This window comes from Mirounga angustirostris, unplaced genomic scaffold (genome assembly GCF_029215605.1).
Source record: "Mirounga angustirostris isolate CCGP_5_RB_7025 unplaced genomic scaffold, mMirAng1.0.hap1 SCAF_16, whole genome shotgun sequence".
In the NCBI taxonomy this organism is placed as follows: Eukaryota; Metazoa; Chordata; class Mammalia; order Carnivora; family Phocidae; genus Mirounga; species Mirounga angustirostris.
In genome coordinates this window covers 49,293,537-49,317,300 of record NW_026991724.1, presented here as the reverse complement: position 1 = coordinate 49,317,300, position 23,764 = coordinate 49,293,537, and the positions used below count along the sequence as shown (strand labels likewise).

The following is a 23,764-nucleotide window of genomic DNA, read 5'->3' as shown; positions in this document are numbered from 1 at the left end:
ATGTCAAATTAATAATTGGTGGTAGAGGGGTGCCTGGGTGGCTCCAGTCAGCTAAGTGTCCGACTCTTGATTTCAGCTCAGGTCGTGATTTCAGGGTTGTGAGATTGAGCCTCACGTTGGGCTCCATGCTCAGCGTGGAGTCTGCTTGAGATGCTCTTTCTCCCTCTGCCTCTCCCCCCATTCATGCTCTCTCTCTAAATAAAATCTTTTAAAAAATTGGTGGTACAAGTATAAACTCATGATTCATTCTACCTATGTATTTCCCTACCCACCGCCCTATCTATCTACCTATTTATCATCTCCATCCCCTCAGTAACATATCTATTTCCCACGTCTTGATTTCTAAAAACCATTCCCTACTGTGAAGAACAGACATTCACGTACATGCAAAGAAAGACTCAAACATGTTAACTGGTGAATCTGAGTAAAGGGTATGTAAGAGATTTTATATAATTTTTACATTTTTTGTGAAGTTTTAGATTATTTCAAAACAGTAAGTTTAAAGAAATGTAAATATATATATATTTATATACATTATATATTAGTGTGTGTGTGTGTGTGTGTATATATATATATTTGTAACACAAAAATCCCATGCTTTGTTTTTTCAGGTTAATATATTCTGGACATCTTCCAACATCCTTAACTACAAACTTACCTTTTCCCATTTGATGTTCGCATAGTGTTCCACTGGATTAATAAATCATAAAATATCTTGGCAATCCATTTGATTGTTTGCTATTATGAACAATGACACAATGACCATTCTTTTATATACATCTGCAGCAGATACCAATTTACTTCTGAAGATCCAAGATTCATCAATGGGGATCTATTTCTTAATTTTAATCCAATATACCATATGAAATAAAGCAATCATATTATGAGTTCTTGGTTACAGGAAATTTTAGTAATTTTATTCATTTTTCATAGCTTTACAGCTTCAGTAAAAATAATAGTCACTGTAAGTAAGTATAAAATGTAAGTTAAAGGGAAAATTATCCAAAAACTTCCCTGACCCCCAAAAAACTAGCTAGTATATGGCAAATATCCTTTCCATGCATTATCTTTAGGCATATATTCACTCTTAAAGACCATTTATATCACACGGATCTTGCCAAGAGGGTCACAAGCCATTCCTCCCCTGAATATTAGTTCTATCCCTGTTATTATGGTTCCATGCCATTATTTTAATGGATTTGTTAGAAAGATTCTATCTGAAGAAAACCCTTTCTTCTCAATGCTTGATAGTTTATTACCAGCCCGGACTCTCCAAACACGTGATGATGTGCATCCTGACCGAAGCCATTAACATATTCTTCACTTTTAACGATTCCTGCTAGTGTGGACTTTCTGATGGTATGTGAGACGGGAACGGTGACTGAAGTCCTTACCACATACGTCACATTTGTACGGTTTTTCTCCAGTGTGGACTCTCTGATGGGCTTGAAGGCGTGAACTCTGACTGAAGCCCTTCCCACACTCTTCACATTTAAACAGTTTTTCCCTAATGTGAACACTCAAATGGACCCTAAGATTTGAGGGGAGACTGAAGGCCTTACCACACTCCTCACATCTATGGGGTTTCTCTCCTGTGTGGACCCTCTGATGATGGCGAAGGTTCAAGCTCCTTCCGAAGCCTTTCCCACATTCCTCACATTTATAAGGTTTTTCTCCAGTGTGGCCTCTCTGATGGTATATAAACTGCGAGCTGTACCTAAAACCCTTTCCACAGACATCACATTTGTATGGCTTCTCCCCAGTGTGGACTCTCTGATGGGATTGAAGACCAGAGGACTGACTGAAGCCCTTACCACAAACACCACATTTGTATGGTTTCTCTCCAGTGTGGACTCTCTGGTGTACCCGAAAATCTATAGCCTGACTGAAGCTCTTATCACACTCCTCACATTTATAGGGTTTCTCTCCAGAGTGGACTCTCTGATGAGCGTGAAGATTTGATCGCCAACTGAAGCCCTTCCCGCATTCCTCACATTTATATGGTTTTTCTCCAGTGTGAATCACTTGGTGCAGTTTAAGATTGGAACTGTAACTGAAGTCCTTCCCACACACATCACATTTGTACGGCTTCTCTCCTGTGTGGACTCTCTGATGGGTTTGAAGCTTGGATGACTGACTGAAGCCCTTCCCACACGTTTCACATTTGAATCGTTTCTCCCCAGTGTGGACATTCTGATGGACCTGGAGATTAGAAGCCTGACTGAAGCCCTTCCCACACTCCTTACACTTGTAGGGTTTCTCTCCCGTGTGAACTCGGAAATGGATGTGAAGATCTGTATTGCGGGTAAAGCCTTTCCCACACGCCTCACATTTGTACGGTTTCTCTCCAGTGTGGACTCTCCGATGGCATATTAACGGCGAATTGTGACTGAAGCCCTTACCGCAGACATCACATTTATAAGGTTTCTCCCCAGTGTGGACCCTCTGATGTATGTGATAGTGTGCGGCCTGAGTGAAGCCTTTCCCACACTCCTCACATTTATAGGGTTTCTCACCCCTGTGGACCCTCTGATGAACACGAAGATTAACACTCCAACCGAAGCCCTTACCACACTCTTCACATTTATATGGTTTCTCTTCAGTATGGACTCTCTGGTGGCACTGAAAGTTCGAACTTTGACTAAAGCATTTCCCGCACTCCTCACATTTATAAGGTTTCTCTCCAGTGTGAGTCCTGTAATGAATGATAAGGCCTGTGCTGCTACTGAACCCCTTGCCACAACAATCACATCTATAGGCCTTCTCCCCTGTGTGGGTCAGTGGATGGAAAGAGCTCTTCTTACTAAAGCAATCACCAGATCCATGACATTTATTGAGTTTCTCTCTCGGGCGAATTCTCTGACGGGTCCGCAGATGTGAGCTGTGACTAGAGCATTTCTCTCTTGTATGAACATTCTGATGATGTGGAAGCACCGAGCTATAACTGAGACCCTTTCCGCACTCATGACATGGATGGAATTCCTCTCCTGGGGGTACATGATGATTGAAGCCATCACTCATGCTTTTGCCACATTTGTTGAATCTGTAAGGTTTCTGTTCTGTGTCAGTGTTAATATGATTGGTAAGCGGTGATTTCTGCATGAAGGCCTCACATATATCCCGGTTATTTTTCATGTTAACTTGCTGACCTCTACTCTGATTCTGTGACTCACGCAGGTATGTATTCCCACAAGAGTCCCGGGTTCTCAAAATTGACCACTCTTGATTTACAGCGTAAGTGGAGCCATTTCCTTTATGATTCATTACACTATTTTCATTTTCAGAAACCTGAACAGAATCACCTTGTAGTAACTGGGAACGCTTTCTCTGAAGACACCTGGTTAAATCACTTGCAACCTGTTTCCAGATTTGCCAGCAGGATAGTCCTTCATGGGAAAGGTATTTCAATGAAACTTTTTGAAGTGTCTCCATCTCATTTTGATTCTTGCTGCCTATAAGAAAAAGCAATATTCAGAGATGAGGACAAGCAAATACTTAAGTAGAGAAATGTCAGGATTCACATCTAGGCCATAGGATAACGCCTCAATAAACCAGGGGCAGGGTCGTGTCTGTACAACATCATTTATCCTTTTATGCTTTCCATGCAAGTGGAAGCAAAGAATGGGGTCAACAGACTCTTACCCACTAAATGTAAATGCGACCCTAAATTTAGAACCATAAATTTGGTAATTTAATATGAGAGCTGTAAGTTTGAAATCAAATGGCTGCAGGCCACAAAGACAATTTACACTCCATCCTACAATAACATCAATTAAAAGCCTACTCACCTTTTCTTCAGTAGGCTTATGACAAGAGGGATTCTACCACTAGGTTACAAAAGCTCAGATTGTAGACAGGAAATAGTACTTCAGGTCCTGGCAGGAATTATCTTCCAAGAGTAAATTTGGGAAGTGGTAGTAATACTAACATTCATTATTCTAAACCTGGTAGTAATTCAGAGCTCTAGAAAGAAAAGGAAAAGGGAAAACTAATCTCGTATGACCGAGAAGAAACCTGGGAGAAGGAAAGAAACAGACCACAGCACAGACTCTCAAAGGCAACCCTGAAGAGGAAGAGGGGAGATAAACTCGGCTTGGAAGGCTTTTTCCCAGAAAGTTGCAAGGCTTGCTTTTTCATTCATTCCCTTTAGATCCCCACTCAAATGTTGCTCAGTTGGGTACGGCCTTCCTCACCACCCAATATAAAATAATTCCTCCCCACTCCCATACACCTTTGATTCTCCGCATTTGTCTTACCCTGCTTTATTTTTCCCTACAGCACATATTATTTGACTTACTGTATACTTCCTAACTTTTTCTTGTCTTTTTAGACCCACTAGACTGTAACACGCATGAAGAAAACATGTTTTGTTTTCTTCATTACATTATCTCCACTGTAATACAATTTTTCAAATTGTTGGGATACATTAATGAACTATGAAACCAATTCCATAAATTGAACAAATAGTTAAAAAAAATAGAAATAGAATAAGAATATGAGAAGTGTATCACAAGCAGTAAGGAAAACACTATATGAAATGCTTGTTTCATCTATAGACACACACAATAAATACGCACATACATTACACCCATGCTGGGTGAAGATGTAAAATATCTGATTGAGGATCATGGCTAAAAATGAATGGAAGCCACTGGCCTCAAATGTTTGGGGGTGGGGTGGGTACCAAGTCCTTAATAATTAATCTGCTTAAATGTAAAGTTACATTCTAAAAATATAAGCTGAAAAAGTCTCAACACATATGTACACATTTCTAGGTATGCTAACCAAATGGCCCCCTAAAGATGTCCATGCCCTAATCCCTGGAACCTGTGAATATGTTCATGTACATGACAAAAGGGACTTTAGATTTCATTAAATTAAGGATCCTGAGATGGGGGTGCCTGGGTGGCACAGTTAGTTAAGCGTCCCAACTCTTGAATTCAGCTCAGGTCATGATCTCAAGGTTGTGGGATCAAGCCCCACATCAGGCTCAACACGGAGCCTGCTTACAATTCTCTCTCCCTGATCAGAACCAACACCAAAGAAATACAAACAATTGTAAGAACATATTATGAGCAACTCTATGCCAGCAAATTAGATAATCTGGAAGAAATGGATGCATTCCTAGAGATGTATCAACTACCAAAACTGAACCAGGAAGAAACAGAAAACCTGAACAGACCTATAACCACTAAGGAAATTGAAGCAGTCATCAAAAATCTCCCAACAAACAAAAGCCCAGGGCCAGATGGCTTCCCGGGGGAATTCTACCAAACATTTAAAGAAGAATTAATACCTATTCTTCTGAAACTGTTCCAGAAAATAGAAACGGAAGGAAAACTTCCAAACTCATTTTATGAGGCCAGCATTACCTTGATCCCAAAACCAGACAAAGTCCCCATCAAAAAGGAGAACTACAGACTAATATCCTTGATGAACATAGATGCAAAAATTCTCACCAAAATACTAGCCAATAGAATACAACAGTACATTAAAGGGATTATTCACCACGACCAAGTGGGATTTATCCCTGGGCTGCAAGGTTGGTTCAACATCTGCAAATCAATTAATAAAAGAAAGAACAAGAACCATATGATCCTCTCAATAGATGCAGAAAAAGCATTTGATAAAGCACAGCATCCTTTCTTGATCAAAACTCTTCAGAGTATAAGCATAGAGGGTACATACCTCAATATCATAAAAGCCATCTATGAAAAACCCACAGTGAATATCATTCTCAATGGGGAAAAACTGAGAGCTTTCCCCCTAAGGTCAGGAACATGGCAGGGATGTCCACCAACACCACTACTATTCAACATAGTATTAGAAGTCCTAGCCACAGCAATCAGACAACAAAAAGATATAAAAGGCATCCAAATCATCAAAGTCGTCAAACTCTCACACTTTGCAGATGATATACTTTATGTGGAAAACCCCAAAGACTCCACCACAAAACTGCTAGAACTCATACAGGAATTCAGTAAAGTGGCAGGATATAAAATCAATGCACAGAAGTCAGTGGCATTGCTATACACCACCAACAAGACAAAAGAAAGAGAAATTAAGGAGTCGATCCCATTTACAATTGCACCCAAACCATAAGATACCTAGGAATAAATCTAACCAAAGAGGCAAAGAATCTGTACTCAGAAAACTATAAAATACTCATGAAAGAAACTGAGGAAGACACAAAGAAATGGAAAAATGTTCCATGCTCATGGATTGGAAGAACAAATATTGTGAAGATGTCAATGCTACCTAGAGCAATCTACACATTCAATGCAATCCCTATCAAAATATCATCAACTTTTTTCAAAGAAATGAAACAAATAATCCTAAAATTTGTGTGGAACCAGAAAAGACCCCGCATAGCCAGAGGAATGTTGAAAAAAGAAAAGCAAAGCTGGCGGCATCACAATTCCAGACTTCCAGCTCTATTACAAAGCTGTCATCATCAAGACAGTATGGTACTGGCACAAAATCAGACACATAGATCGATCAATGGAACAGAATAGAGAGACCAGAAATGGACCCTCAACCCTATGGTCAACTAATCTTTGACAAAGCAGGAAAGAATGTCCAATGGAAAAAAGACAGTCTCTTCAACAAATGGTGTTGGGAAAATTGGACAGCCACATGCAGAAGAATGGAACTGGACCGTTTCCTTACACCACACACAAAAATAGACTCAAAAGGGTTGAAAGACCTAAATGTGAGACAGGAGTTCAACAAAATCCTAAAGGAGAACACAGGCAGCAACCTCTTCGACCTCAGCCGCAGCAACTTCTTCCTAGAAACATCACCAAAGGCAAGGGAAGCAAGGACAAAAATGAACTATTGGGACTTCATCAAGATAGAAAGCTTTTGCACAGCAAAAGAAATAGTCAACAAAACCAGAGACAACTGACAAAATGGGAGAAGATATTTGCAAATGATCTATCAGATAAAGGGCTAGTATCGAAAACCTATAAAGAACTTATTAAACTCAACACCCAAAGAACAAAGAATCCAATCAAGAAATGGGCAGAAGACATGAACAGACATTTTTCCAAAGAAGACATCCAAATGGCCAACAGACACATGAAAAAGTGCTCAATATCGTTTGGCATCAGGGAAATCCAAATCAAAACCTCAATGAGATACCACCTCACACCAGTCAGAATGGCTAAAATTAACAAGTGAGGAAACAACAGATGTTGGCAGGGATGCGGAGAAAGGGGAACCCTCCTACACTGTTGGTGGGAATGCAAGCTGGTGCAGCCACTCTGGAAAACAGTATGGAGGTTCCTCAAAAAGTTGAAAATAGGGAGAAGGAAAGATGGCGGAGGAGTAAGGGACCCTATTTCAACTGGTCCCCGGAATTGAGCTGGATATCTACCAGACCACTCTGAGCACCCACGAAACCAGCCTGAGATGTAAGATCTGGATCCCTACAGAATATTGCAGGCGGTTGGTTTTGAGGTACGAAGTGGGGAGCTGTGATTCCGCGGGTAGATATCAGAGGATAAATGGCAGCGGGAGGGTGCCTGGCCGTGGGGATCCTACACCACTCGTGAGCGACAGCCTTGCACACTGGGGACGGGGCACAGACTCGCAGACCAGTAGCGGCGATGAAAGGACTTTAGGGCAGCCCCCGGGGCAGCGGGGTCGTGCGGGCAAACTGGGAGCAGGCGAACTGGGAGCGGCTGGCGGTTTTAGAAGCACAAAGGGCAGAGACGTGCCCCGACCTGGAGGCAGGACTGGGAGCACTGCAGAGGGGCGCACAACCCAGGACGCTGCAGTTTATAGCAACATGGACAGAAATGGAGACAGTGTGGCCTGGAGAGCTCACTGAAGAACAGACTGTGGTCTCTCTGCTCTGAGGCAGAGGGTTGGAAATGGGTCTCTTCTGCTCTGACTCTCGGAAGATACGCGGAAAGCCACCAGGGAAAGCCACCAGAGAACAAAAGTCCCAAAAACTGATTCCCGCTGAGCCCATTCCCTGCCACAGGGGGGCAGGGCAACTCTGCCCAAACAGGGTTGCCTGAGTAACAGCGCAGCAGGCCCCTCCCCCAGAAGACAGGCCAGGAAAACAAGAAGCCAGCAACCCTAAGGTCCCAAGAAAACAGGCGCATCTTGCTTGGGTTCTGGTCAATAATTTGGACTCTATACATTCCCTCAACCACCCATCAACAGAATGACTAGGAGGAGGAACCCCCAAAATAGAAAAGACTCAGAGATTATGACTTATGCCGCAGATTTACAAATGGATGCAGATAACCAAGATGTTGGAGATGGAATTCAGGCTAGCAATTGTGAAGACAATGGCTAGAATGGAGAAATCAATTAATGGCAACACAGAGTCTCTAAGGGCAGAAAAGAAAGCTGAATTAGCAGAACTTAAAAATGCTATCAATGAAATCCAATCCAATCTAGATAATCTAACAGCTAGGGTAAGTGAGGCAGAAGAACGAATAAGCGACCTGGAAGACAATATAATAGATAAAAAGGGAAAAGAAGAGGCCAGAGAAAAACAACTCAGAATTCATGAAAATATAATCAGAGAAATAAGGACACCAAGAAGCGTTCCAATGTCAGAATAACTGGAATCCCGGAGGGAGTGGAGACAGAAAGAGAGGACTAGAAGATGTATTTGAGCAAATCGTAGCTGAGAACTTCCCTAATCTGGGGAATGAAACAAACATTCACGTCCTAGAGGCAGAGAGGACCCCTCCCAAGATCAAGGAAAACAGGCCAACACCCCCGCATGTAACAGTAAAACTTGCAAATCTTAGAACCAAGGAAACCATCTTAAGGGCAGTTAGGGGGAAGAGATTCCTTACATACAGAGGGAGGAACATCAGAATAACATCAGACCTATCCACAGGGACCTGGCAAGCCAGAAAGGCCTGGCAAGACATATTCAGGGTACTAAATGAGAAGAACATGCAGCCAAGAATACTTTATCCGGCAAGGCTGTCATTTAGAATGGATGGAGAGATGCAAAACTTCCAAGACTGGCAGAAACTGAAAGAATATGTGACCACTAAGCCGGCCCTGTAAGAAATATTAAGGGGTGGTTCTATAAAAGGAGAAAGACCCCAAAAGTGATATACAACAGAAATTTACAGGGACAATCTATAAAAAAAAACGTCTTCACAGGCAACATGATGACAATTAATTCATATCTTTCAATAATCACTCTCAACGTGAATGGCCTAAATGCTCCCATAAAACGGCACAGGGTTGCAGATTGGATAAAAAGACAGGACCCATCCATATGCTGTCTACAAGAGACTCATTTTGAACCTAAAGATACATCCAGACTGAAAGTGAAGGGATGGAGATCCATCTTCCATGCCAGCGGACCTCAAAAGAAAGCTGGGGTAGCAATTCTTATATCAGACAAATTAGATTTTAAACTAAAGTCTGTAATAAGAGACACAGAAGGACACTATATCATTCTTAAAGGGTCTATCCAACAAGAAGATCTAACAATTGTAAATATCTATGCCCCCAACATGGGAGCAGGAATCTACATAAGCCAACTGTTAACCAAAATAAAGAGTCATATTGATAACAATACGTTAATTGTAGGAGACCTCAATACTCCACTCTCAGCAATGGACAGATCATCTAAGCAGAAAATCAACAAGGAAACAAGAGCTTTGAATGATACACCGGACCAGATGGACCTCATAGATATTTACAGAACATTCCACCCTAAAACAACAGAATACTCATTCTTCTCAAGCACACATGGAACTTTCTCCAGAAGAGACCACATACTGGATCACAAATCAGGTCTCAACCGATATCAAAAGATCAAGATTATTCCCCATATTCTCAGACCACAATGCTTTAAAACTGGAACTCAATCACAAGAAAAAATTTGGCAGAAATTCAAACACTTGGAAGCTAAAGACCACTCTGCTCAAGAATGTTTGGGTCAACCAGGAAATCAAAGAAGAACTTAAACAATTCATGGAAATCAATGAGAACGAAAACACATCGGTCCAAAACCTATGGGATACTGCAAAGGCGGTCCTAAGGGGGAAATACATAGCCATCCAAGCCTCACTCAAAAAAATAGAAAAATCCCGAATTCACCAACTAACTCTACACCTTAAAGAACTAGAGAAAAAGCAACAAACGATGCCTAAGCCACGCATTAGAAGAGAAATAATTAAAATTACAGCAGAAATCAATTAATTAGAAACCAGAAACACAGTAGATCAGATCAACAAAACTAGAAGTTGGCTCTTTGAAAGAATTAATAAGATCGATAAACCACTGGCCAGACTTATCCAAAAGAAGAGAAAGGACCCAAATTAATAAAATTATGAATGAAAGGGGAGAGATCACGACTAACACCAAGGAAAGAGAAACAATTATTAGAAATTATTATCAACAACTATATGCCAATAAACTGAGCAATCTGGATGAAATGGAGGCCTTCCTGGAAACCTATAAGCTGCCAAGACTGAAACAGGAAGAAATTGACAACCTGAATAGGCCAATAACCAGTAAAGAGATTGAAGCAGTGATCAAAAACCTCCCAAAAAACAAGAGTCCAGGGCCTGATGGATTCCCTGGGGAATTCTACCAAACATTCAAAGAAGAAATAATACCTATTCTCCTGAAGCTGTTCCAAAAAATAGAAACAGAAGGAAAACTTCCAAATTCATTCTATGAGGCCAGCATTACCTTAATCCCCAAACCAGGCAAAGACCCCATCAAAAAGGAGAATTTCAGACCAATATCCCTGATGAATAGGGATTCCAAAATCCTCAACAAAATCCTAGCTAACAGGATCCAACAATACATTAAAAGGATCATCCACCACGACCAAGTGGGATTTATCCCCAGGATGCAAGGGTGGTTCAACATTCGCAAATCAATTGGTATGATAGAACACATTAATAAGAGGAGGGAGAAGAAGCATATGGCCCTCTCAATTGATGCAGAAAAAGCATCTGACAAAATACAACATGCTTAACTCTTCAGAGTATAGGGATAGAGGGAACATTCCTCAAGTTCATAAAATCCATTTATGAAAAATCCACAGCGAATATCCTCCTCAATGGGGAAAAGCTGAGAGTCTTTCCCTTAAGATTAGGAACACGTCAAGGGTGCCCACTCTCGCCACTGTTGTTCAACATAGTACTAGAAGTCCTAGCAACAGCAATCAGACAACAAAAAGAAATAAAAGGTATTCAAATTGGCAAAGAAGAAGTCAAACTCTCTCTTTTAGCAGACAACATGATACTTTATGTGGAAAACCCAAAAGACTCCACCCCCAAATTACTAGAACTCATCCAGCAATTCAGTAATCTGGCAGGATACAAAATCAATGCACAGAAATCAGTTGCTTTCTTATACGCTAACAATGCAACTGTTGAAAGAGAAATTAGAGAAATGATTCCATTTACAACAGCACCAAAAACCATAAGATACCTCGGAATAAACCTAACCAAAGAGGTAAAGGATCTATACTCTAGGAACTACAGAACACTCATGAAAGAAATTGAAGAAGACACAAAAAGATGGAAAAATATTCCATGCTCATGGATCGGAAGAATAAACATTGTTAAAATGTCTATGCTGCCCAGAGCAATCTATACCTTCAATGCCATCCTGATCAAAATTCCAATGACATTTTTCAAAGTGCTGGAACAAACAATCCTAAAATTTGGATGGAATCAGAAAAGACCCTGAATCGCCAAGGAAATGTTGAAAAAGAAAAACAAAGCTGGGGGCATCATGTTGCCCAATTTCAAGCTATATTACAAAGCTGTGATCACCAAGACAGCATGGTACTGGCACAAAAACAGACACATAGATCAATGGAACAGAATAGAGAACCCAGATATGGACCCTCAACTCTATGATCAAATAATCTTTGACAAAGCAGAAAAAAACATGCAATGGAAAAAAGACAGTCTCTTCAATAAATGGTGCTGGGAAAATTAGACAGTCACATGCAGAAGAATGAAACTCGACCATTCTCTAACACCATTCATAAAGATAAACTCAAAGTGGATGAAAGACCTCAACGTAAGACAGGAATCCATCAAAATCCTAGAGGAGAACATCAGCAGTAACCTCTTTGACATCGGCCACAGCAACTTCTTTCAAGATACATCTCCAAAAGCTAGTGAAACAAAAGCAAAAATGAACTTTTGGGACTTCATCAAGATAAAAAGCTTCTGCACAGCAAAGGAAACAGTCAACAAAACAAAGAGGCAACCCACAGAATGGGAGAAGATATTTGCAAATGACACTACAGATAAAGGGCTGATATCCAAGATCTATAAAGAACTTCTCAAACTCAACACCCTAAAAACAAATAATCAAGTCAAAAAGTGGGCAGAAGATATGAAAAGACACTTCTCTGAAGAAGGCATACAAATGGCTAACAGACACATGAAAAAATGTTCATCATCATTAGCCATCAGGGAAATTCAAATTAAACCACATTGAGATACCACCTTACACCAGTCAGAATGGCAAAACTGGACAGGGAAAGAAACAACAGATGTGGGAGAGGTTGTGGAGAAAGGGGAACCCTCTTACACTGTTGGTAGGAATGCAAGTTGGTACAGCCACTTTGGAAAACAGTGTGGAGGTTCCTCAAAAAATTAAAAATAGAGCTACCCTATGACCCAGCAATTGCACTCCTGGGTATTGACCCCAAAGACACAGATGTAGTGAAAAGAAGGGCCATATGCACCCCAATGTTCATAGCAGCAATGTCCACAATAGCCAAATTGTGGAAAGAGCCAAGATGCCTTTCAACAGATGAATGGATAAAGAAGATGTGGTCCATATATACAATGGAATATTACTCAGCCATCAGAAAAGATGAATACAGGGCACCTGAGTGGCTCAGTTGGTTACGCGGCTGCCTTCGGCTCAGGTCATGATCCCAGGGTCCTGGGATTGAGCCCTGCATCCAGCTCCCTGCTCAGCGGAAAGCCTGCTTCTCCCTCTCCCTCTGTCTGCCGCTCTGCCTACTTATGCTATCTCTGTTAAATAAATAAATAAATAAATAAATCTTTAAAAAAAAAAAAAAGAAAGGATGAATACCCAACTTTTACATCAACATGAATGGGACTGGAGGAGATTATGCTAAGTGAAATAAGTCAAGCAGAGAAAGTCAATTATCATATGGTTTCACTTATTTGTGGAACATAAGGAATAGCATGGAGGACATTAGAAGGAAGGGAAAAATGAGCAGAGGGGGGAATTGGAGGGAGAGATGAACCTTGAGAGACTATGGACTCTGAGAAACAAACAGGGTTTTAGAGGGGAGGGGGGGTTGGTTAGCCAGGTGATGGGTATTAAGGAGGGCACATACTGCATGGAGCACTGGGTGTTATATGAAAACAATGGATGTGGATCACCACATCAAAAACATAATGATGACTAACATAACATAATAAAATTAAAAAAAATAAGTTGAAAATAGAGCTACCATACAATCCAGCAATTGCTCTACCAGATATTTACCCCAAAGATACAAATGTAGGGATCCAAAGGGGTACGTGCACCCCGATGTTTATAGCAGCAATGTCCACAATAGCCAAACTGTGGAAAGAGCCAAGATGTCCATCGACAGATGAATGGATAAAGAAAATGTGGTATATATATATAATGGAATATTATGCAGCCATTCAAAGGAATGAAATCTTGCCATTGCAATGACATGGATGGAACTGGAGGGTATTATGCTGAGCGAAATAAGTCAATCAGAGAAAGACATGTATCATATGATCTCACTGATATGAGAAATTATTAATCTCAGGAAACAAACTGAGGGTTGCTGGAGTGGTGGGGGGTGGGAGGGATGGGGTGGCTGGGTGATAGACCTTGGGGAGGGTACGTGCTATGGTGAGCGCTGTGAATTGTGTAAGACTGTTGAATCACAGACCTGTACCTTTGAAACAAATAATACATTATATGTTTAAAAAAAAAAAAAAGAAGATAGCAGGCGGGGAAGAATGAAGGGGGGGATATCTGAGGTGGAGATGAACTATGAGAGACTATGGACTCTGAGAAACAAACTGAGGGTTCTAGAGGGGAGGGGTGGGGGGATGGGTTAGCCCGGTGATGGGTATTAAAGAGGGCACGTACTGCATGGAGTGCTGGGTGTTATACGCAAACAATGAATCATGGAACACTACATCAAAAAAAAAAAAAAAAAGATTCTCTCTCCCTCTCCCTCTGCCCCTCACCCTCACCACCCCCCTCCTCTGCTTGCATGTGCACTCTCTCAAAAAAAAAAATCCTGAAATGCGGAAGTTATCTTGTATTATGTGGATGGGCCCAAAATAGTTACAAGGGTCCTTATCAGAGGGTGGTGGGAGGGAACTCTCCCAGGCCCCACCCTATGCATCTTTTCCTTTTGCTGGTTCCAATTTGTATTCTTTTGGGGGCACCTGGCTGGCTCAGTCAGTAGAGCGTTTGACTCTTTTTTTTTTTTTTAACGATTTTATTTATTTATTTGACTGAGAGAGACACAGTGAGAGAGGGAACACAAGCAGGGGGAGTGGGAGAGGGAGAAGCAGGCTCCTCGCTGAGCAGGGAGCCTGATGCGGGGCTTGATCCCAGGACCCTGGAATCATGACCTGAGCCGAAGGCAGACACTTAACGACTGAGTCACCCAAGCGCCCCGAGCATTTGACTCTTGATCTTGGAGCTAAGTTAGAGCCCCACCTTGGGGGTAGAGATTACTTAAAAATAAAATCTTTAAAAAAAAATAATGGCTGATTGTATTCTTTCTGCTATAATGCAATTATAATTTTAAGTGTAGAGCTTTCCTGAATTCTGTTATTCTAGTGAATGCCAGTTGGATCAGAAGTGAAGATGGCCCTGGAAAGCCCAGCTGGTATCTGATGTCTCAGTGGGCAGTCTTGAGGAGGACTGTGCCCGTAACCTGGGAAGTTGTTGTTTGGTGAAGCTAACTTCAGGTGTTTGGTATCACAACTCACTACAGCATGTAAAAGGCTTCTCACGTTGCTCTATCAGCTAGTTAATACCGCCAGGATGCAAATTGCACTGGAAAACTTCACAAAGTCTGTAATTTTCTTTCCTAACCAGGACCCTCCTCATCTCCACGGGTATATCAGTGTCTTTTGACGTCTGAACGTCCAAACTACTAAACGACTACCACATACGGGTTTTATGATTATTTTGGCGTCAGAGAGAGGGGAGGGTGCTTAAGTGGGAAGCTGGCTGTATGAACGAGGTAGCCAACTGAGCTTGTTACATGAGAGCTGATGAATGAACTGCCGGGCATACTGGCATTAATAATTTCTGATAGTTTAGTTATGCATCCTGATAACTGTGAATAGCTTTTATCTTCTAAGGTTAATCAGTATGAATCTTTACATATTCAAAGATGTCTCAGAAATGAGAATTATATTAGACATTCACTGGAAGACAATGTTCCAGAACAATCCACCGGTCACACTAGTGTGCTCTAAACCTATTGGGCATCTCTAGGAGTAACAGAGATGTGATGTCCACTTGTCTCCAATATCTGTAAGCTTTTCATTTTTAAGGATCTTTATAAAAATAAGCCTTTTAATTTGTCTTCTTGTGACCTACAAAGAGCATTTTAGGACAGTTTTTGAATGTGGGGCACGACTGCAAAACACAGAAATATGCTGACGTTGAAGAGTTCAAAAAACCTTTGAGAGGGGCACCTGGGTGGCTCAGTCGTTAAGCGTCTGCCTTCGGCTCAGCTCATGATCCCAGGGTCCTGGGATCGAGCCCCACATCGGGCTCCCTGCTCCGCAGGAAGCCTGCTTCTCCCTCTCCCACTCCCCCTGCTTGTGTTCCTGCTCTCGCTATGTCTCTGTCAAATAAATAAATAAAATCTTAAAAAAAAAAAAAAAACCTTTGAGAAAAGGTGGCAGAAAATGCTACAAGATTTGTTACAAGAGAGACTTGGTCTATCATGCAAAACTGAGAAGTAACAATACTTATTAGGGTCATCATTCCTGAGGTTAAGTCTGCACGCGAAAATAAGACCCAGAGAAGTGAAGCAAGAATCTAACATCCTGAACACATCAAATGTGAAGTAACATAAATATGGAAAAGGACAAAACAAGAAGGGGGTACATCCATCAATTACTAACAGAATTCGTTGCCTAATTTATCACTTTTGCAGACAGGCTTCTCTGTTTCATTTTTCCAGCAGAAGGACAGCATATGAATTTACTTGCTCTGGGAATATTGAGTTTTTAATTTCTAAATGGGGAGAACTGAGGAATACGTAAATTAAAGAGAAAGGAAAGGAGATGGAGAAGTGAGGCGAAAGATAAGAGAGAGAGGGCAAGAGAAGGATGGGGGCAGTGAAAAAGGCTAGGTGGGAAAGAAATCGGAAGGCTGGGGACATGGACTAGGTATTCTTCCCATCCGGGAAAGGCTGGTATCATCGCTCACTTCTACAAGGACGGTAACTATTGAAACAACTTATTCATTTACCAAGTGCACAGGATCCCCTCCTATGCAGAAGGCCCATCCGAGACTTTGAGTAGACACAACAAATGAAGCTGCCAAAATTCCTACTTCATGGGGAGGTCGTTGGTGAACAAGTAAATAAAAATGTTTTAGTAGGTCAGGAGGCAATCAGTACTCAGACACAAAATAAGGCAGGGTGAGGGCCTGGAGAACGGAGAGAGGGATGATGTCTGAAAGGGCAGACACAGAAGGCCGAGCGGATGCCGAAGAAATCCGAGCAAAGACCTTAGTAAGGGAGGGGCCACCGCCTCTCTGCCCAGGCAGAGGGGGAGCTAGTCGAAGGCCCTGCAACAGCAGAGAGAACACCCCAGGGGAGCCAGGATGCCAGGAACGATCTAAGTCAGGGTAAAAGCAAGGTTGATCAAAGAGGAACCTGGTGAGGAATCCAGATCGGGTAGGGTCTTGCAGGCCACTGTGAGGGCTCTGAGTGAAATGGGAAGCTTTGGAGGGTTTTCAGCAGGGGAATGGCATGGCCTCACTTGCTTTCTAACTGAGGTACCATGTGGTATCACTCCAGTACCATGTGCCGAACAGATGACAGGAAGGCAAGGGAGGAGGCAGGGAGACCAATACGGAGGCTGCTGTCGCAGTCCAGGAAAGGGAGGACAGTACTCGGACAAGAGTGGTCATCACGGACGTGGTGAGCAGCGGATTAGCTGGTACCTGAAGGAATAGCCACGTGGTCTTCCCTGGAATAGCCATTTCTTTGGGGTTCTCCTTCCATCATCCAAAGCTCTTCTTCTGCCTCCAACTGGGATACCATATCTGGCTTGAAGGGAAGATGTCCTATGAAAAGGCAGATATACACTTCTAAGATATACACACAGCTAAAATATATTTTTATCCAAGTTCTACAATCCTCAGAACCTTTTAGGTGGTATTTTAGGGACTTCTCGATCATGATAAGTAAATTTAGGTCATAACCTAGTTCATGTTTAGACAGAGATAAAATTAGATTTAGCCAACGTCTGTTCTCATCCTATTTCCCACACTCTCACACCACTCACCGCAAATGGTCAGTTTTTGCTGCAATGTGAGCAGGTCTTGATAAGGAACTCTGATAGTTTCTATCCTTATTCTGTTTTATTCTATTTCATTGGAAAAAAACAAAAAACAAAACAAAACAAACAAAAAAACACGCCAGCACAGGGTACTGAATTAATGCCATGACTAAACAGGGTTTCTCAACTGAGGCACTAGCAATATTTTGGACTGGCTAATTCTTTGTCCTTCGGGTTGTCCAGTGCATTGTAGGAGGTTTAAGCAGCACTGGTAGCCAGGGGCACCCCTCCCCAACCCCAGTTGTAACCATCAAAAGTGTCTCCAGACATTGCCAAATGTCACCTGGGGGCAAAACCACCCCTGGACAGAATTTGACCTGAGCAGAAAGACCAGGAAAACCTATGCCTGTAATCCCAGGGATTACAGAAACTTGTGTCTTCAGGGTCAGGGAACCAATTCAAAAGGTCCAAAGCTTTGGAACAACTAAGGACACTGACTCTCAAGGGGGTGTCATGGGGCGCCTGTTCTCACCCACTGAGACCAAGTTCTTGAAATTCTCCACCATCACATCTCGGTACAGCTTCCTCTGGGTGGAGTCCAGCAGCCCCAGCTCCTCCATGGTGAAGACCACAGCCACGTCCTTGAACGTCACGGCCTCCTACAACACCGAGCACACACAACCTCAATCCCATAATCTCCACTGGGGCAGCACCGAGAAGGATCAAGAAGATTACCAAAAAATTTGTTGACAGTTTGGAGGGAGCCCAGGCAGATTTCAGTCCCACAGTTGTCTCCCCTCACTGTTCCCTCCCGACCACCCCACAAAGCTTGGATTCTGTCACTGTTTGTAATGTCTGCAGTGTTCACAGGCCTTCTGCAGCCCTCTCAGGACAAGCACACAGCTCTTCTGTGTTTTCAACGTACATGCTGTGTCCACCTGCCCCGTTCACAGCTGGTGAAGGCACTCTGCTCAAATTTCAAAGTTTTAATTCTAGGACCTTGGGGAAATTCCTTAACTTCCCACTCTCTCCATTTTCTCTTCTCTTTAATGTCGTCGATACCACAAAGTGTTTGAAAACATTAGATGACTGAGTATATGTAAAGCACGTAGAATGGTGCCTGGCATGTAGCAAATTGCTCAATAAATCTGAACAATTATCATCGTTATAGTGTCTCATTCCATTTTATGACCACAGATTTTAACTTTCCTTAGAATTGATGATTTATTTTTCATCATCCAAATCATGTATAATTACAGATTTTCAATTTTCTTTTTTTTTTTTTTTCAGATTTTATTTGAGAGAGAGCAAGAGAGAGAGAGAGCACGAGAGCACACAAGCAGGGGGAAGGGCAGAGGGAGAGGGTGTGGGAGAAGCAGACTCCCTGCTGAGCAGGGAGACCAATGCGGGACTCAATCCCAGGACCTGGGATCATGACCTGAGCCGAAGGCAGACGGTTAACCGACTGAGCCACCCAGGCTCCCCAAGATTTTTAATTTTAATCAATGCTGCAAAGGTCCTTTTACAGAGACCGTACTGCAACTGCAAAGTCACAGAATAAACACTTTCAAAATTTTCAAAGCACAGTGGCAGATTTCCGTCTCAAAAGGTTTTCCCAATTTACCTTTCATGCAAGAGAGTGTAAGTGTTCCTGAATCTCTAGACTCTGGCCAAATAGGACATAACTCCTTTTAAAAAAAATCTTCAACAATCTAAGTGAAATAAATAAATAGAAAGCCTTAGGGCACCTGGGTGGCTCAGTCGTTAGGCATCTGCCTTCGGCTCAGGTCATGATCCCAGGGTCCTGGGATCGAGCTCCGCATCAGGCTCCCTGCTTGGCAGGAAGCCTGCTTCTCCCTCTCCCACTCCCCCTGCTTGTGTTCCCTCTCTCGCTTAAAATCTTAAAAAAAAAAAAAAAAAAAAAAAAGAAAGAAAGAAATCTGTTGTTTTCCATTAACTTTTCCAAGGAAGAGGAGAGAGATGTGCCTAATCTGTGAGAAATTAAATCACATGTGAGGAGACAGAAAAGAATGCCTTACCTGAAACTTGGTCATTTTCTCCTGCTCCTTCTGGGGAAGGTCAGAGTCCTGGGAAGGCATAACTGGGGAAGGACAAAGAAGCCATGAGATGCAGGCCAGGGAGCCCATGTGGATCTTTGCAGAAATTATATGAAAGCTTTCCTACTTCCAGGCAGATGTCGCCGCATAGAGCAATGGTAAGCAGAGCATGGAGCAGATTCCAACTACCAAGTCTGTCAGCCAGGGGCCACTGGACAGTGAACAACCTGTACAACCAAATGCAATATCCCTACTATAAGAATTTCTCATCCTGAGGATGTAGGAAATGAAGGGTATTGTTAACACGTAGGTTAAAAAAAAAAATGGCTTCTGAAATCAAGGGTCTATGCTTAAATCCTAGAAACAGTATTTACCATCTATATAACATTGGGGGTGTTAAAGAAAAAACTGGGCCTCACTGTGATCATCTGCACATGAATATAAGAACTGCAAATCATACCCACCTCATAAGGTTGTTCCACGCATTAAATGAGTAGATGGAAAGTTCAAAGAACCAGGAGTCCCTTTTTCTTGCAGCTGCAAAAAAGCAGACGATACTTTGCATCATAAACTGTATCTGCAGATGTCTTTTCCAACAATAGCAAAAAAGGCCTGAAAGGTATCTGGACCTCACATATTAATACTCTCCTATAAGAGTCACCTTTATTCTCTGAAAATCCTAATTCCAACTTAAAATTTCTTCTTACTTATCTAACTAAAAATAAATAAATTTCTTCTTACTTAATAATTTGTTGCCCACCTAATAACATTTCATCCACACTGGTATTAGCAAAGCATCATTTCGAGTCAATTTACTTTATGAAGTCAAAAAGGCTTATTGGTAAAAGCCTTTTATCCTATGTGCATGGAGATAAAGAAATATACAAAATAAAAATCAAGACATAGAAGATAGATTGAGAGGCTCCAACATTTCTCCAATAGGAGGAGTATGAAGAAAAGAGAACAGAAGAAATAGCAGAGAGGTCTTATTTCAAAAGATAATTGCTGAGTTCATATACAGCAATTCTGAACAGTATAAATAAAAATAAATACACTCTTGGGGCGCCTGGGTGGCTCAGTCAGTTAAGTGTCAGACTCTTGATTTTGGCTCAGGTCATGATCTCAGGGTTTGAGTCCCAGCCCCACTTGGAGCTCTGCACTGAGCATGGAGCCTACTTGGGATTCTCTCTCTCCTTCTCCCTCTGCCCCTTCCCCACCTCTAAAAATTTTTAAAAAATAAATACAGTCAAGGGCACCTGGGTGGCTTAGTTGGTTGGGTGACTGCCTTTGGGTCAGGTCATGATCCTGGAGCCCCAGGATCGAGTCCCACCTCAGGCTCCCTGCTTAACCGGGAGTCTGTTTCTCCCTCTGACCTTCCCCTCTCTCTCTCTCATTCTCTCTCTCAAATAAATAAAATCTTTAAAAATAAATAACACATAAATACATCCTAAAAAATCATGCTGAAATGCAGGAATGCAAAGAACTAAAAACAACAACAAGAATCCTTAAAGCTCCCAGAAAGAAAATAGTTTACCTAATAGAAATGACAATCTGATTGACAGAATCAAGGAAACAGAATGGAGATCTCAAACGACTGAATGCTATCTCCAAAAGGAAGAAAATAATTGTCAAACTTGCATTCTATGCTCAACCGAATGATTATTGACACGAAGGAGAAAAAAAGGACATTTCAGTTGAACAAAGATGAAGAACAATCATAACTATACGAACCCGAAAAGAAGCAATGGTAAGAAAACATTGCGTTTTTGTTATTAAAAAAAAAAAGGGCCCAAGAACGATAGGACCAATTTGGAGGGTGGTTTTAACAAAATACAGACTTATAATTGGCCCCCCAGTTTAAAAAAGGCGGTGGTGGTGAGGTGCCATCATCAAATATCAAGTACATGTTTAGTTTCTACATTTCTCAGAATGAGAACACATACTGGCTAAATTTAGTATCTGAGACAGACAACCGTTTTTATTCCAAACCAGCTGAGAGCAAATAAAAGGAAACCAAACGGAAGACAAGAAAGGAGAACAAAAAGAAATGTAAAACGTGGTAAATTCAAAAACAGACACACGTGCTTGTGCTTAAAACTCACATATACACTCAACACATATTAACACGGAGATTAAACGTTCGCAGGTGGATGCAATAAATATTGGGACATTTCCCTAGCAAGTCACTCACTGAGGGAAGGAAACCTGATGAGCGGAAAACAGAGACGACAGATCAAGAAAGCACTTTCGGGGGCGCCTGGGTGGCTCAGTCGTTAAGCGTCTGCCGCCGGCTCAGGTCATGATCCCGGGGTCCTGGGATCGAGCCCCGCATCAGGCTCCCTGCTCGGCAGGAAGTCTGCTTCTCCCTCTCCCACTCCCCCTGCTTGTGTTCCCTCTCTCGCTGTGTCTCTGTCAAATAAATAAAATCTTTTAAAAAATAAATAAAATAGGGGCGCCTGGGTGGCTCAGATGGTTAAGCGTCTGCCTTCGGCTCAGGTCATGATCCCAGGGTCCTGGGATCGAGCCCCGCATCGCGCTCCCTGCTCGGCGGGAAGCCTGCTTCTCCCTCTCGCACTCCCCCTGCTTGTGTTCCCTCTCTCGCTGTGTCTCTCTCTGTCAAATAAATAAATAAAATCTTAAAAAAAAGAAAGAAAGAAAGCACTTTCGCTTGTACGCACCCGGGGCTATGCGCGGAGGAGCCAGCGAGAAGTCCGTCCTTCCTCCCCTTTCCGAAGTCAGGGGCGGGGGTGAAGAACAGGACTCGACGGGACAGCACGGCCCCGTCCGTCCCGCGGATAAACTGCAGCGGACATCCCCGGGCGCCGGCGCGGCCGACTCGGGACCTCCTAAACGAGAGAGGGGGAAAGCTCGGGAAGAGCTCGGCGTCCGGGAGGATGACAGCGGGGCCATGCCGTTGCTCCCACAGCCCTGGCCTCGCTGCCTGCACTGCGGCTTCCCGGCAGAAGGGCGCTGGGGACAGAACTACTGGTATCAACTCAGAACTACCGCCACCTTTCAAAGCTTTGGACACGTATTGTCTCGTTTACTGCGAATCACAACTCTACCCAGGGGTTACTCGCGCGCGCGCGCGCTACTTTACAGAGGAGGCAAGTAGAGCGCAGAGAGCAAGTCGCCAGATAGTGTACCGATAGGAGTAGCAGCGCTGCTTGGTAAGTGGGGGAGGAGAGCTGAGGGATCCAAACTTCTGCCCTCCGTCTCTCGGCCTCCGCCGGCGGCCGCGACTTCTCCATCCTAACACGGCCGGCTAGGTAGCGACTAGTCCCACGCTCAGGCCGAAAACGCTCGGAGGGCCCGTGGGGGGTGCAAGACCGACTCACCTCCGGGCCGAAAAGATGGTGGCGGCTTTGCTTTTCCGGGGCGGAAGTGCCTCAGACTACACGGCGCCCCGGAACTACACTTCCCAGAAGTCCCGAGGGGGAACAAGGGCCTCAGCCGCCCCTTGTTTCCGGACAGAGTTGAGGAGGACTACATTACCCATAACCCCCAAGAGGAGGAGGAACTATATCCGCCCCCTTAAGCCACCCTCTTCCCCCCCAGCAAATCTCCCCATTGGTAATTCGAGGACTGCAACTTCCAGAATCCGGGAAGCCATTTGCAGACATAAAGCAGTTGTCTGATGCCAGTGAAGTCGAGTTTTTTTCCCATTGACAAACAAACAAGGGGCGCCTGGGTGGCTCAGTTGGTTAAGCGACTGCCTTCGGCTCAGGTCATGATCCTGGAGTCCTGGGATCGAGTCCCGCATCAGGCTCCCTGCTCGGCGGGGAGTCTGTTTCTCCCTCTGACCCTCCTCCCTCTCATGCTCTCTCTTATTCTGTCTCAAATAAATAAATAAATAAATAATCTTAAAAAAAAACAAAACGTACTTAGCAAATAACTTTAAAGAAAGTTTGTAATAGAAGCAGGTCACGTGATCCTTTACTAATGAAATTGTACCCACTACTACTAGACGAAGGGATAAAATGATAGCCTTTATTTTGCAGTTTCAGACACTTTTTAGATATAAAAAAGAATGAGAGCCCAAAAAATTGCAATGGAGGCAGACTGTATTGTAGATGTCAACTTTTGTGAATAGCACAAATAATTCAAAACTTGGCTTTTGAGGACGACTAGACATACTCGAGAGTAAAAAGACAAGCTTCAGCATACTTGTATGATCAATTTCCCAACTGGGGCGTT

The 23,764-nt window shown here is 42.8% G+C and overlaps 1 protein-coding gene across 8 annotated transcripts; it reads right to left on the bottom strand.

The window, feature by feature from the left end:
• Window positions 1-220: 220 nt before the first annotated feature.
• Window positions 221-23,020, bottom strand: ZNF227 (zinc finger protein 227). Of its 8 annotated transcripts, none has more exons than XM_045891684.3 (8): window positions 22,906-23,020; window positions 22,246-22,413; window positions 20,032-20,104; window positions 19,695-19,794; window positions 19,550-19,611; window positions 18,043-18,169; window positions 17,173-17,295; window positions 221-3,452 (listed from the first exon to the last, which is right to left on the bottom strand). In XM_045891684.3, exons 4-8 carry the CDS (start codon window positions 19,714-19,716, stop codon window positions 1,327-1,329), a joined length of 2,460 nt encoding a protein of 819 aa, XP_045747640.1. In that variant the 5' UTR covers window positions 19,717-19,794; window positions 20,032-20,104; window positions 22,246-22,413; window positions 22,906-23,020; the 3' UTR covers window positions 221-1,326. The 8 variants fall into 8 exon arrangements, with proteins under 8 accessions (XP_045747640.1, XP_045747639.1, XP_064437992.1 ...); XM_045891683.3 differs by lacking the exon at window positions 22,906-23,020 and adding an exon at window positions 22,714-22,899; XM_064581922.1 differs by lacking the exon at window positions 19,695-19,794.
• Between the last annotated feature and the right edge of the window lie 744 nt (window positions 23,021-23,764).